Raw genomic sequence first — 15,545 nt, forward strand, 5'->3', positions numbered from 1 at the left:
ACACCAAAGAAGTTTGTGGTAGGATAATTGGAGGAAATAGGATGGATTTCTAGGTACTACCTCCACATTCCTATTTCAGTGGAGCTTATGTAATCAACATTATGGTACTGTTTGTATCAGTGAACTGTTACTTTATGGGTAAGTTGATGACAAAGGATAAAGTTAAACTTGACTAAACTTTGTACAGTGGTTTGAAATACAAAATCCTTAACTTTAATTGCATTGCTACAGGTTGAATCAACCACTGGTGGAATGGTGAAAAGGTGCTGTCCTAGAAAATAGAACAATTTCTTGGTGGAGATGCGGATGCGGTGCTTTGCTGCTCCAGTGAGACCTTCACTGGCATTAGCTGATCCTTTACTGTGCAGCATCTTAAATCGCAATGCAAGTGCGGACAGGAAGGTTGTATAACTGAACAGCAGGAAGTGCAAGGAAGTAGTGCTTAGACCAGCTCGTTCTGTGGCTGTTCCTAGTCTGGGCAAATGAGTGAAACTGGCAGGCCCCTAGAGCTTTGGATTGGTAATTGTCTTTGAGTACTTTTCAGCAACCTTGATTTCTCCGTAAAATCAGACCTCTGTTTTTGTCCTTTTAAACTGGAAGGTCTTTGGGACAGAGACTTAAATCACAAGTATGGTATTGGTCCCCTATACTGAGTTGGCACTTAACTGTGGTTTGGCCACATTAAAATATTTATAGAACCAGTGAAAGAATCTAGCTGAGAGGGAAAATAATAAGAGTGATGAATCATAGAATATCAGGGTTGGAAGGGACCTCAGGAGGTCATTTAGTCCAACCCCCTGCTCCAAGGAAGACCAATCCCCAACTAAATCATCCCAGCCAGGGCTTTGTCAAGCCTGACCTTAAAAACCTCTCAGGAAGGAGATTCCACCACCTCCCTAGGTAACCCATTCCAGTGCTTCACAACCCTCCTTGTGAAATAGTTTTTCCTAATATCCAACCTAAACCTCCCCCACTGCAACTTGAGACCATTACTCCTTGTTCTGTCATCAGATACCACTGAGAACAATCTAGAACCCTCCTTGGAACCCCTTTTCAGGTAGTTGAAAACAGCTGTCAAAATTCCCTTCATTCTTCTTTCTGAGATTAACAATCCAATTCGCCTCGCTTCTCTCTAGTCATGTGCTCCAGGCCCCTAAACATCACTTTTGTTGCTCGCTCGCTGGACCCTTTCCATATTTTTCCATCATCCTGTCTTATAGTGTGGGCCCAAAACGGACACAGTACCCGATGAGCCCCCACCAATGTCACATAGAGGGGAATGATCAGGTCATCTCAAATTGTAGCGATGCCCACTTATACAGCTCAACTGCCTTTCTGCCTTCTGGCAACAAGGACACAGTGTCACTCATATCAGTTCTTTGTCCACTGTTACCCTAGGTCTTTTCTGCAGAACTGCTACGTAACATTGGTCCTAGTCTGTGCAGTGCATGAGATTCTTCCTCCTAGTGCAGGACTCTGCACTGTCCTTGTTGAACTCATTCAGGTTCTTTGCCCAATCTCTAATTTGTTCAGGTTCCCTCTGTTCTCGTCCCGTCCCCACATATATTACCACTCTCCCGTTTAATGTCAATCTGAGAATTGCTGAGAGTGAGTCCGCCCAGCCTCCAGTCAATAATGAAGATATTGAACGAACTGACCCCAGACCGACCCTTGGGCATCCAGCTTTTGATACCGGTGACAAACTAGGTAGGACGCCGTTGATCACTGGCCTGGGATGAGCCGACGATCTAGCCAGCTTTCTAACTACCTTATAGTCCATTCATCCAGCCCAAAGTTCTTTAAATTGCTAGCAAGAATACTGTGGGAGACTGTATCAAAAGCTTTGCTAAAGTCAAGGAATAACACACATCCACTGCTTTTCCCTCATCCACAGAGTTATCTTGTCATAGAAGGCAATTAGGTTAGTCAGGCATGACTTGCCCTTGGTGAATCCATGCTGACTGTTCCTGATCACTTTCCTCTCCTCTAAGTGCTTCAGAATTGATTCCTTGAGCACCTGCTCCATGATTTTTCCAGGGACTGAGGTGAGGCTGACTGGCCTGTAGTTTCCCGGATCCTCCTCTTTCCCTTTTTTAAAGATGGGCACTACAGTAGCCTTTTTCCAGTCACCTGGGACCTCCCCCGATGGCCATGAGTTTTCAACGATAATGGCCAATGGCTCTGCAATCTCATTCTCCAATTCCTTTAGCATCCATGGATGCAGTGTATCCAGCCCCATGGATTTGTGCTCATCCAGCTTTTCTAAATAGTCCAGAACCACTTCTTTCTCCACAGAGGGCTGGTCACCTCCTCCCCACACTGTGCTGCCCAGTCAGCAGTCTGGGAGCTGACCTTGTTTGTGAAGACAGAGGCAAAAAAATCATTGAGTACATTTGCTTTTTCCACATCCTCTGTCACTAGGTTGCCTCCCTCATTCAGTAAGGGCCCACACTTTCCTTGACTTTCTTCTTGTAGCCAGCATACCTGAAGAAACTCTTCTTGTTACTCTTAACATCTCTTGCTAGCTGCAACTCCAAGTGTGATTTGGCCTTCCTGATTTCACTTCTGCATGCCTGAGCAATATTTTTATACTCCTCTCTAGTCCACTTCTTGTAAGCTTCTTTTTTGTGTTTAAGATCAGCAGGGATTTCACTGTTAAGCCAAGCTGGTTGCCTGCCATATTTACTATTCTTAATACACATCGGGATGGTTTATTCCTGCACCCTCAATAAAGGTTCTTTAAAATGCAGCCAGCTCTCCTGGACTCCTTTGCCCCTCATGTTATTCTCCCAGGGGATCCAGCTCATCAGTTCCCTGATAGCTAGGGCATATCTCATGCTTGAGGTAGTCACCTAGGATTTCGCACCTAGCTGTGAAACCCATTGGCGAAGTGTGTCTAGTCCTGCTCTAGTAGCTGGTAATACATAAATCCCCTCTGCTGCCAGGTAATCTGGTAACTCAAGTGGCAGAAGTGTGCTATGTACATAAAGGTCCTGACCTTGCTGATAAACTTTGGGGAGGTCAGTCTGATTCCACATGATGGAATTTGTTTTTACATGTCCTTCTTTCAGTAAGACAGTAAATTTTGTATAAAAATACATGAAAAGAACATTAAGATTACAAAATCAAGAGTTTAGGAAACACCAGAATTCAGGCTGCCCCTGCAATCTTAACTCGCCCCACTTGTGCTTGTGCATTATGATAGACTTTAGTTACATGATCACATGATTTTTTCCCACAACATCTGCTTTCATTCAGTGCACAGATAAACAGTGTTCTGGGAACAAATCAGGGTTGTGTAGCGATTAAGTCCGTAGGATTCATGCTTTGTCTGTTGCCAAAGTTGAAAGATACCATGAATAAGACAGGTTTGTAGAAGAGGAAAGATGGTCTTGTGCTTAAAGCAGTCAAAAGCTACCTTGGAGAACAGGATTCTAACTTTGCCTCTACTAGAGTTCTTATGTGATGTTGGCCAAAGCAACTCACTACACCAAATTTTTCATATGTGGCCACTCATTTTCTGGGTGCATGACCTGAAACATGTTGGGACCTGATTTGCAGAAGTGTGCTGAGCACTCATAACAAGATGTGTCACATGTCTTTTTTTCTTTTGTCAGCAGCCTCTCTGCCATGACACTTGCAGCAACAAACAGCTGTTGTCCTACTGTGAAAACTGCTTTAAGTGGCTACATGAGGAGTATTCCTCCTTCCTGCATTGTTTAGTCTCTCCGTAGATTCTTGTTCACATTTTACCTCATAATGCACAGGCTTCTATTAGTTGCCCATTTAAGCTCTTGTCTCTCTTCATCCGACCATGTCTCAGTGAATTGATGTAACTATGGGTTTAATACTCACCCATGGTGTGAGACTGGACAGCAATCTCTCTCTCACTTTTATGGAGGTGAACGCCATGGGACCACCAGGCCCCTTCATATCAGGCTACTGCCAAATAAAATATTTGCTCATTCATAACTTTATTATAAGTCACTGGGATAAATTGGCTTCCCTTTTTCTTCATTTGAGGTGCATTAGAGCAGAACTTCTAGGGCTAAGCGCACATCTACACTATGGGCGCCACAGCAGCTCAGCTCAGGCACTGCAGCTGTGCCACCGCGTAGCATCACAGCATAGACAAGAGGGTCTCACAACACATTTTTTGGTGGTGGCTGCACTGACACTTTCCCTTAAATACTTAATTAACTTTAGGAAAAACAAATATGCACATAGACATGTCCAAATCATTGTAATTTATTCATACAGAGGTTTTTTGCAGGCTCGATAATAAAAATAATGCTGTGAAAAGTGATATCTGTATGTTAATATCACTTCACAGCACACTTAGTAGCTGCCTGGAAGGCTGTGAAAATAAGTGATATTCACAAACACACAGGTATCACCTTTCTCAGCCCCCCAGCTAGCTAGTAAGTCTGCTGTGAGAAGTGACACTTGCATGTTGGTTAATATCACTTCTCTCAGCAAGTCCTGGGACCCATTAAGCTCCAGATGGGGAGGTCAGAAGGGGAGGCAATGGGGGCCAACGGTAATGGGGGAAGGCAGCGGGAGCCAGGGGCAATGGAGGTGGGTAGTGAGCCCCGCTGCTGCATGGCCGGAACAAGGGGTTGGTGGCTGGGGTAGGGGGATCAGTGCCCACAGCCAGAACTGGGGGCAGGAACTGTATGCCTGGAGCCATGCATTGGAGCCCTCTGCCACACTGCTAGAGCTGTGGGTCAGCGTTCAGGGCCAGTGCCTGCTGCCACGCAGCCAGAGCCTGGAGCTGGGTTCTGCAGCTCAGGGCTGCATGGCCAGAGGCGAGGGTCAGCACTGTCGCTGCGCAGCAACTGAAGCCTGTGCTTGTTGCTGCGCTGCTAGGGCTAGGGGTCAGCACCCAGGGCTAGCTCCTGCCACCACTTGGCTGAAGCGCAGGACTAGAGCTGAGGATCAGCGCTTGCTGCCATGTGGCTGGGTTATCGGCACCAGGGACTGGGGCACCGTGGCTGGAGTTGGTGCCCAAAGCCCTACAGCTGAGTCCAGGGGACTAGTGCCTGGGGCCAGTGCCTCCAGTTGTATGGCCAGGGCCCGGGATCGGAGCCAAGGGCCAGCACCTGGTGCTACGTGGCTGGAACCAGGGTCTGGAGGCTGAAGCCCCATGACTGGAGGCCAGGGCCGGGGAGTCTGCACTCCTCACCCAACTGCCAGAGCCCAAGGCTGTGTGGCCAGGCTCCTGAAGTTCCGCTGCTGGAGCCCACTGCCCAAAACTCTTCCCCCCCACCAAGGTACGTTGAGAACTCATCTTGCTCTTGTAGCGCTGTGCCCCGCCTGTGTCCAGAGGTGGTGCAGGGTGGCGCATGTAGGAGCAAAGGGAAGGGCGGGAGAGGGGCCGATGGTCCCCATGCCCCCGCCCATCACCACTCAGGAAGCTGTCATAGCCGCATGAAAAGTCCCGGCCACAATTGAGAAACACTGGCATAGACCCTTTCTTTAGTGATGGAAGGGTTTTTTCAGTCTCTAGTTAATTCACCTCTCTGAGCAGGTAGTTAGGTCAGCAGCATCATTCTTCTGCTCATCTAGCCGCATATACACTGAGGGTTAGGTTGGCTTAACTGCAACTCTCAGAGTTAAGAATCTGTCATTTAATGACAGCAGTGTAGCTTGTCGCTCTAAATTTTTAAGTGTAGACCAGGCCTAAGACTCTCTTCCAGCCCTTGTCTCACCTTTCCTTTTCTGTAAACTGTCTCCTCTGGTTTATCCCTTTATCTGCACTCTAGTCCATTTTATTTCATCTCATCATTTCTTCTGCCTTGTTGCTTGTTTTGCCCTCTATCTACTGGGTTGTACCTCCTGCTGTTCTGTTCCTTGTGTGAGCAACAGAGTGCAATGTATGTTCCTGATTTCAGACTTCATTTTGCTGCATGTATCAGAAAGGAGCGTATGTGGAAAGCAGTAAAAGTGCCGTTCTATATTACAGCTGCATGCTTGGCCCATTTTCTGCTGACAGTGAGCATACTTATGTCTCCTTTCCTCTCACCTGGATGTTGTGCTGTGTCATGAGTTTGGTTCCCTGGTCTTTAATCCCTGCTTTGTTTTATACAATAGAAGCTTAATGTGATACTCTTTTCACTGAGAATTGTGGTGGCAGCTGAACCTTTCTCCTTCAGATCGTCAGCATAAGCCAGCCATTTCTCTGACCTATGTCTACACACACACGTGCACCAGTTTAACTAAACGTGTGTGATTCAACCTGTTTAGTTTAAACTGGTGCAAATTTGTATCTAGACAAAGCCTCTTTCTGAGCTGGCTTAGGTACTGTTTTCTTCCCATGGGTATTAAAAGTGACAGCAGTTTAAAAAAAATCGCATTTCTCTCAGGGTAGTTTACTTGCTAGTGTTATAGGTAACATTTAAGATGACTGTAAGAGATTAGAGGAATATAATATTTCTCTTTTTTCTGTTTTTCAATTAGCTTTGAGCCTAGTCAGTATCACTGTGTCAGTCTTTAACATAGCTACAGAGTAGAGAAAAACAAAGTTAAATAGGAAAATATGAGAGTTAAAAAGAAGACATGAGTGAAGGGTTGCATAGTTCCTTGCGCTACCTTTAACTTTTTTTTTTAAACTGACTAGACTTCAAATAGACAGCATCTCTTTAATTTTGGTTTCCACTACTGGCTACTTAAAGCTGCTAAAGTGGGACTTGTAGTAGACCCACTGGGAAATGGTTGCTTTTCTATAGATTAGTTATTTTGGTTCAGTCGGGTCATCTGTCTGGCTTCTTGTGCTAGCTACTGACTACTTGCACAGCACTCAGCTTGAATGACAAAGACACTGGTCAGTTTGACTTTCTGCCTTTCCTACACAGGCACAATGCAGGTGTTTCTGCTCCAGCTGGCTAGACGGGGTTACTGGACAGCAATAGGAAGCACCTAGTCCCTGTGTTATCTCAGAACAAGTATTTGCTGCTCCTACCCCATTGGCGCAGCTTCCCATCTTTACTTTATCTATTTTCACCCAATCTCTGCACTGCCTCCTCCACTCCTTGGTTTTCTTTTGTCTCCTTTTCATTCCTAGCTCACCCCAGTGCTTCTGCAGCTAGAGCAACAGGAATTTTATGCACAAGTCAAATTTTACTCTTTAGTACCACCCAATGTTCCCCACCCCCTCGGGGTTTTTTGAAAATGAGAGGGAAACGTAAACACCAACAGGAATTGCACGTAAAGGTTGAATTTGCATAGGTCACATTTTACAGAAATCTGTTTTAGGAATGCTTTAGAGCTTTAAAACTATCCTTTTGTCTGTCTGGGGGAAAAACCGTGTCTTGGGCATCAAATCCAACCAAGATGGCCATAAAAAGAGGGAAAAATTAAAACTAATACATTGTAAAACAGTTCTAAAAATTACCTTAAATGCCATATTTTAATTTTTTTCAATGCATTCCATAGATTGAAATGCTCTGTTCCTCCCGGGGAAAGATGGTTAGGCCCCTTTTTTCAATGAACTAAAGTTTCCATTTCTAACTTGACAGGATTTCAAGATATTGGACTATAAATCTGTCTGTGCTGGAATGAATTACCTATCTGTTTTTCAGACCTGTGCAACATTAGGTGAAATTCCCAATTTGTGGGTAGTGGGAGAGAAGAGGCATATTTTTCTAGCATGTTGATATTTTTTTAAATGGCTGGAAGCTGTTGTGTAGCCTTCAGAATTTTGGAAATACTTCTGGCAAAGATGCATTAGCAAGCAGAGTGCTGGTGTAGGTGTATGATAAATGCAGTTTATGACATGGCTCTGCACTGCAGCTAGAGCTTAATGAGTAATGCAGTCATTCTGAACTCATGCCAGTTATTTTTTGTCACCTTTCTGTGTGCTTCTGTCAAACTGCATTAAAATACTATTATGATTGCATGTTTAAGTACACTAGTCAAGAAATGACTCTTCCACATAGTCTATTTTCTTTCTAATGCTGTAATTACATGAGCACTATTCCTGGAGAATACTGTATACTATTCAACATTATAAAATCTTATAATCTTTTCTTTCTGGTATATTAAACTATTTCACTGTCAGACTGAAGCAGTTAACTTGGATTTTTGTATAATTTAAGATACTCTTCTCTGTGGTATGGATTTAATGATTTAGTCAGCAACCATATTCTATAGTCAGCATTTTAAAGAAATTGGTAGCTAAAGTTAAGCTCCTGAATTGCATATTTAGGCACTGAAAGAAGCAGCTTGATTTTCAAAAGTTCCAAGCTTCTTGCAGCTCCTATTGATTTTCATGTGAAGTCAGAGCAGCAGGGAGCTTGGCACTTCAGAAAATCAGGCTTCTTTCAGTGCCTGAATTTGCAATTCAGAGGAGCATAACTTTAGAACCAATTTTTAAAAAGCTTGATCTATATTTTTTCCTCAAACAGCAACTCAGTCTTATGCACTTATAAGTAGGTGAAACAGTTAACTATTATGCTAATTTAATTACAAACTTAAATGGCCTATGTATGTCTGCAAACTTCCACTGTCCTGTTGTACTGGATATATGGTAAATTTAGAAGCAGTTTAGTATGTATTTTAAATGACTGGAATACAGAGTAGTGCAGAGTATGGAAGATACATATTTATTCAAGGTCATAGAACATTTGTGAACTAATATGTGATCATGTATTCATGATATTATTTTAGTACATAGATGTATTCATGATATTACAGTAACTCCTCACTTAAAGTTGTCCCAGTTAACGTTGTTAGGTTGCTGTTCAATTAGGGAACATGCTCGTTTAAAGCTGTGAAATGCTCCCTTCTAACGTCGTTTGGCAGCTGCCTGCTTTGTCCACTGCTTGCAAGAAGAGCACCCGTTGCAGCTAGCTGGTGGGGACTTGTAACCAGAGTGGACCAGCAGTCCCCATCAGCTCCCTGCTCCCCTAAGTTCCTTGTGCTGCAGCCGCCCAGCAGGCTATCATTTGCTGGCAGTTCAGCTGTCCCTCCCCCCACTGCCATGTGGTGCTCTTGCCCTCTGCCTTGGAGCCGCTCTCAGAGACTCCTGCTTGCTTGTGTGTGTGTAATGTCAGGGTGTCCCACTTCCCCCTGCTCCTGCACCCTGCTTACCTCTTTTCCATATAGAGCAGGGAGGGGACATGGAAGGAGAGAGACAGAGAGAGTTTGGGGCAGGAGCTGCTCTCTCAGCTTCCCGATCCACTTAAAAAGACAATGCACTTAAGAGTTGGTTAGCTTACTTAAAGGGGCAATGCACATCTTTCTCTCCCACACACAAGGTGTGTCTGTCTGCTATGCTGTCTCCCCTCCCCCATGTTTGTGCTGCCTTGTGTGAGAGGCTACATTAATAACAATGGGTTAACCCTTGAGGGCTCAGCCAAGTGCTAGTTCATCATTTAGCAGCAAGACATTCCCTGTGAAATATTCCACCCTCTCCCACCCTCTAACTTTACCACCTCAATCAAGCTTCACAATCATCATAGCCGTGAACAATATTAAATTGTTTAAAACATATTCTGTGTGTATAGCTATATAATATATAGATTTTTGTCTGCTGAAAAAAATTTCCCTGGAACCTAACCTCCCCATTTACATTGATTCTTATGGGGAAATTGGATTTGCTTAACATCGTTCCGCTTAAAGTTGCATTTTTTAGGAACATAACTACAATGTTAAGCGAGGAGTTACTGTATTTTATTATTTTAGTTAACTCTTTCAGTAGGTTGTGTACATACAAATAAAATAGCTTCCATCCCATTCATGTACCTAATGTGCACTGAAGTCTTTATATGAATTTTTAATTAAAGAAAATCCCATGGTATGAGGAAATCTTGAATAAAGTGCTCTATAGTTCTTCTGCCTTCGGACTAGAAAACATACCCTTCCTAGGCAGGAAAAGTTTTCATTGTCTCATGCCCCAACAAAGAAGGGATGCCATTTAGATTTGGTTTCGGTGAGTAGTGAGGACCTCATAGAAGACATGGTTGTAGATCATGAGCTAATTTAGTTCAAAGTAGATGGAAGGATAAATAAAATTAGATCTGGGACTAGGGTTTTTGACTTCACAAGGGCTAACTTTAAAGAATTAAGGAAATTAGTTAGGGAAGTGGATTGGACTGAAGAACTTGTGGATCTAAAGGCAGAGGAGGCCTGGAATTACTTCAGGTCAAAGCTGCAGAAACTATCAGAAGCCTGCATCCCAAGAGAGGGGGAAAAATCATAGGCAGAGTTGTAGACCAAGATGGATGATCAAGCATCTCAGAGAGGATTTAAAAAAAAGCAGAAAGCCTACAAAGAGTGGAAGATGGCGGGATTAGCAAGGAAAGCTACTTATTGAGGTGCTAATGTAGGGATGAGTGAGAAAGACTAAAAGCCATGGTAGAGTTGGACCTTGCAAAGGGAATTAAAACCAATCGTAAAGGTTGTATTGCCATATAAATAAACAAGAAAACAGAAAGAAGAAGTGGGACCGCTAAACCTGAGGACGGGGTTAAGGATAATCTAGGCATGGCCCAATATCTAAATAATACTTTTAGCCTCATAAAGACTGAGGCAATGAGAGCTAGGGATAATGGAAGGATGCAAATGGGAATGAGCTATGGAGGTAGCTATTACCATATCCGAGGTAGAAGTCAAACTCAAAACAGCTCAATGGACAAAGTTGGAGGGCCCAGATTATCTTCATCCAAGGATGTCAAAGGAACTGTGCTGAAATTGCAAGCCCATTAGCAAGAATTTTTATGAATCAGTAAAACTCGGGTTACTGTAATGACTGGAGACATTGCTAACATAGTTCCTATTTTTAAGAAAGGGGGAAAAAAGTGGTCTGAAGTAACTATAGAGCGCTGTTAGTTTGACAATCTGAGTAGTAAGTCTTGGAAAAAATTTGATAGGAGAAAGTATTAAGGAAATTTGAGTTCAGTTGTTAATGGACAAAATACAACATGGTTGTTTACAAAAGGTAGAATCGTTGCCAAACCAACGCTGATCTCCTTCTTTGAGAGGTGAACAGTTTTCTGGACAAGGAAACGCAGTGATCTAATTTACCTTGATTTCAGTAAGTCATTTGATATAGGTTCACATGGTGGAATTATTCATTGAGAAAGATGGGGATCAATATGAAATTGGAAAGGTGGATAAGGATCTGGTTTAAAAGGGAGATTACAATGGTCATCGCTAAAAGTGAATCTGTCCAAGCTGAAGGAGGTTACTAGTGGAGCCTCAGGGATCTGTTGGGACAATCTATTTAATCTTTTATGACTGACCTTGGCACAAAAAAGCAGGAATGTGTAATAAAGTTTTGCGGATGACACCAAGCTGGAACTATTGCTAACACAGAGAAGGACCGGCGATATCATACCAAGAAGATCTGGATACCTTTGTGAATACAGCATGGCCAGAGGGCAGCATAAAGTGTGTCAGGAGGCTTATTCCTGCCAAGAGGAAGTTTTGCTTTAGATTAATAGAACACCTGACCCTTAGAGCAACCTGCTTCCAGTCATATATAAACCCGTTCAGTTCAGACAGGGTGTGATAGAGAGAAAGGTTGATTGGAGTAGAGTCAGATTGCAGAAGAGTGAGAGTTTGTCCAAGAGAAATAAAGGTTTGGAGGAGTGCTGCGGTGGATTGGGATAGCCCAACAGACTAGTGGACCAGCTTGTATAGGAAGAGGCCGAGAAGCTCTTACTAAAGGCTGGACGGGTATGAGAGGGAAGTACCAGTGGGAATAAACTGCCTAGGTCCAAGTGGTCACCAAACCCCAGGGCCCCTGGGTTGGGAACCTGGAGTAGAGGCGAGTCCAGGTCCCTCCCTCTCCACTCCCCTCTCCCAGGACACTAGGGGATATTAAGAACTGGTTCAGAGGCAAAGCGATATCGCCCTGAACCTACCCCAGAGAAAGAGAAAGCGCGAGACCACGAACAGTACCGGCAATTTGCCACACTTGTAAAGTGAGTAATAGTAATAGGATGTAATTTATTAGTGAAAAGTGCAAGGTCATGCATTTAGGAAGTAATAAAAGATTTTAGTTATAATTGGGGATGCATCAGTTGGAAGTAACAGAGGAGAGAAGGACCCTGAGCATTGGTTGTCAACAGGATGACATCATGAGCCGCCAATGTGAATGGCGGTTAAAAAAGCTAATGCAGTTTAGGAAGCATCAACGAGGTATTTTCCAGCAAGGATAAGGACGTGTTAGTAACGTTATACAAGGCATTGGTGAGACCTCATCTGAATACTATGTGCATTCTGGTCTCCCATGTTTAAGCAGGGTGAATTCAAACTGGAACAGGAGGGCTACTCGGAATGATTGAGGAATGGGAAAACCTGTCTTATGAAAGGAGATCCAAAGAGCTTGGCTTGTTCAGCCTAACCAAAAGAGGTTGAGGGGGATGTGATTGTCCTTTATAATATATTCAGAGGGATAAATATCAGGGAGAGAGAGGAGATTATTTAAGCTTAGTACCAATGTGGAGACAAGAACAAATGTGATATAAACTGGACACTAGAAGTTTAGACTTGAAAATTAGACGAAGGTTTCTAACCACCAGAGGATGAAGTTCTGGAACAGCGTTCCAAGGGGAATAGTGGGGGCAAAACACATCTGGCTTTAAGACTAAGCTTGATACGTTTATGAGGGAGGTATGATGGGATAGCCTAATTTGGCAATTATTTATCATTGATCTTTGATTATTAGCAGGTAAGTATGCCAGTGGTCTGTGATGGGATTGATGGGATGGGATCTGAGTTACTACAGAGAATTCTTTCCTGGGTGCTGACTGTGAGTCTTGCCCACATGCTCAGGTTTAGCTGATCGCCATATTTTTGGGGTCGGGAGGAATTTCCTCCATGGCAGGCATTGGCAGAGGCCCTGAGTTTTTTGCCGCCTTCTGCATCATGGGGCATGGGTCACTTGCTGGAGGATTCTCTGAAGCTTGAGGTCTTCAAACCACAATATAAGGACTGAGTAACTCAGACATAGGTTAGGGTTTGTTACAGGAGTGGGTGGGTGAGATTCAGTGGCCTGCATTGTGCAGGAGGTCAGACTAGATGATCATAATGGTCCCTTCAGACCTTAAAGTCTGTGAGTCTGAGATGCATGAAAGGATCTTTGAAGCAGAGCTTGCAGCTTGGAAGGCAGGCTGGAGCAGGGAGTTGTCAGATGTGTTTAAGCCACCTTTTATGAAGTTTGTAATATTAAGTGGCTCAATTGCAACAGCTGTATGTGCATCATCACAGGGATTTGAGGGCAAAAGTTTGTATCTAACGTGGTTATGGATAAATCAGTAGAGTGGGGTAATCTGACACGATGCCACATGCTAGCAGTATTCTGTAATGGCACCTGTGAAGACTGCTGACTCAACTCAGTTGACACATCCATAAATTTTTTACCTAATATTTTTGGCCATTTAAAAAAAAGTGTTAGTAGATCTGGGATTGGTGGTGATTTCAGTAACTCGTGGCTTTTGAATGCTGCTTGTGGTCCTATTGTGCCAGTACCAAATAGGTATCAAAGGCTTCCTGAGCCAGGAGAAATGTCGGAACAGGAGGGAATGATTATTGGAAGAATTATGTGGCTTTAAATAGTAATGTTACTGTTTGAAAGATTCCTGTTTTGTTCCAACCTCTGCTGCTATCTGCTCTTGGCTGTTATGGTAACACTGGCTTGACATATAGCAAGGGATTGAAGGAGAGAAGGGCTCACTGTGAATGCCTGTTAATGCAGTACACACGAGCAGATTGATTTATCCAAGCAGTCAGATAGGGCACTGCTGAACAATTTCCCTTAGAGCAGGTGGTTGTCACACCAAAGCAGCATAGATTGAAGGAAAGGGGCTGATAGTTGAAAGTCCTTTAGTTATAGAACTCTTCTCAGCTAGCCATCTTGGACAGAGCTCCACCAGAGAGAGATTCATATTTTAAGGGCTCAGACTTTCTGAAGGCCCCTTGGGTACCTTATTGTTTTAATTTTCTAAGCATGCCCAGCTGTGTGGCTGTGAAAAACTCACTGATCAACATTCTACTGCCTACTTCAGGGGTGCCGGGCAGAAGTGACTCCTCTTGTGCCATCCTTTGGAAACCAATGAGCTTCCTCAGGTTGCTTGCTATCGTTACTGACAATCCTCTCGATCCAAAGTTACATTCGGACTCTGTTGAGCCCACTTGGCAGTGGATGTTATCCTGGAGTTGCTTACCTTATGAGACTCAGTGCTGTGTTGGATGCTTTGACTTTTTTAGCACTGAGAATCCTAGGTTGCTAAATGCTCCTTTGTGAATGCTTAACATCACTAATTATCAGTGACCAGAATGAAGGCCACATTGACAGAGCAGCTTTCTAATTCCTCCCCTCCCCGAAATATGTTTCTTTAATGTGACACTGCTACTTGCTGTTGCCATGGTGATAAGAAGGCTATGTCAGATTAAAGATAACTTGGCCATTTTGGTAAACTGCTCAAAGCAGTGTGTCTAAATGGTGATAATCTCATTAAATCACATTAAAGCAAACCCAGAAGCATTGAAGGAGGCTACGCCACTGTGAACCATCAGCACATCCTCAGTCTGTTATGATACGGTATGTGGATCATGCCGCGCAAGACTGTTGGATTACAAAGAAAGATGGGGACAGTAAATACAACGCAGATCGCTTTGCAATTTAATTTTATTTGGCCGCTCCTGGCTTGGAGCATGATGGTGGGGTATCTCTCTCTCCTCTCAATCTGAATTTGGGAGCCAACTATTTCCACGCTGTGTGAATTGTTGCTCCTACCAACTGCATGAATGTCCATGCACTGGAACAGAATGCATGTCTGCATAACTTTCAAGTCTGTATATAAATTGAGTGTCACTTAATTCTGGTGGCAGGTATCTATAAAGGGCTAAAATTATTTGGGCATTCTTAGCCACTTGCTAAGCCTAGTATGTGGCATGTGTAAGTCAGCATTATGGGCTGCTTGGGGTACAGAATATGGATTTGAACACATTGGATAAATTAAATTGGTAATCAGGCATTTTCCGCATTCCCGTATGTTAGGAAATATTCATTCTTGTCTTCTGCTCTTGTAAATAATGGATCAAAAATCTTATTGGTAAAGGTCTTGATGCAATCTTTTTGTTATGTAGGATGCGCACTCACAAGGAGAGGTGGTGGCCTGCCTGGAGAAAGGGCTGGTAAAGGAGGCAGAAGAGAGTGATCCCAGAATTAAGGTTTCTGATGAGTGTAAGAAAGCAATTCTTCGTGTGGCTGAACTCTCCTCTGATGACTTCCACTTGGACCGACACCTGTACTTTGCATGCCGCGATGACCGGGAACGCTTCTGTGAAAATGTGAGTAGCTGGAATTATTAGTCCAGTCTTATCCCACAAATCAATGCCTGAAAAAAGCCAAAGGACAGAGAGGAAGATCCCACAATGGCTGAAGTGATTCTGGGAACTACCTGTCAGTCAGCCTTCATACATCCATCTTCTGTGGTGAAACTTGTGCAAGAGATCAACTGTATCAGGCAGCCTTTGGTTACTGCTCTGTTCCACTGTCAATAGCATATGACCTCCGTTAAGCATTTCGTTTTTGT

At 43.6% G+C, this 15,545-nt stretch overlaps 1 protein-coding gene across 1 annotated transcript in view; it reads left to right on the forward strand.

The window, feature by feature from the left end:
* The window catches only part of GLG1 (golgi glycoprotein 1), a 206,841-nt gene that overhangs the window by 122,391 nt on the left and 68,905 nt on the right, over nucleotides 1-15,545 (forward strand). The window contains 1 exon segment of the mRNA XM_075073751.1: nucleotides 15,097-15,300. Within this exon segment, the coding sequence (XP_074929852.1) occupies nucleotides 15,097-15,300 (204 nt within the window).

Source organism: Chelonoidis abingdonii, chromosome 19 (genome assembly GCF_003597395.2).
Source record: "Chelonoidis abingdonii isolate Lonesome George chromosome 19, CheloAbing_2.0, whole genome shotgun sequence".
Lineage (NCBI taxonomy): Eukaryota > Metazoa > Chordata > Testudines > Testudinidae > Chelonoidis > Chelonoidis abingdonii.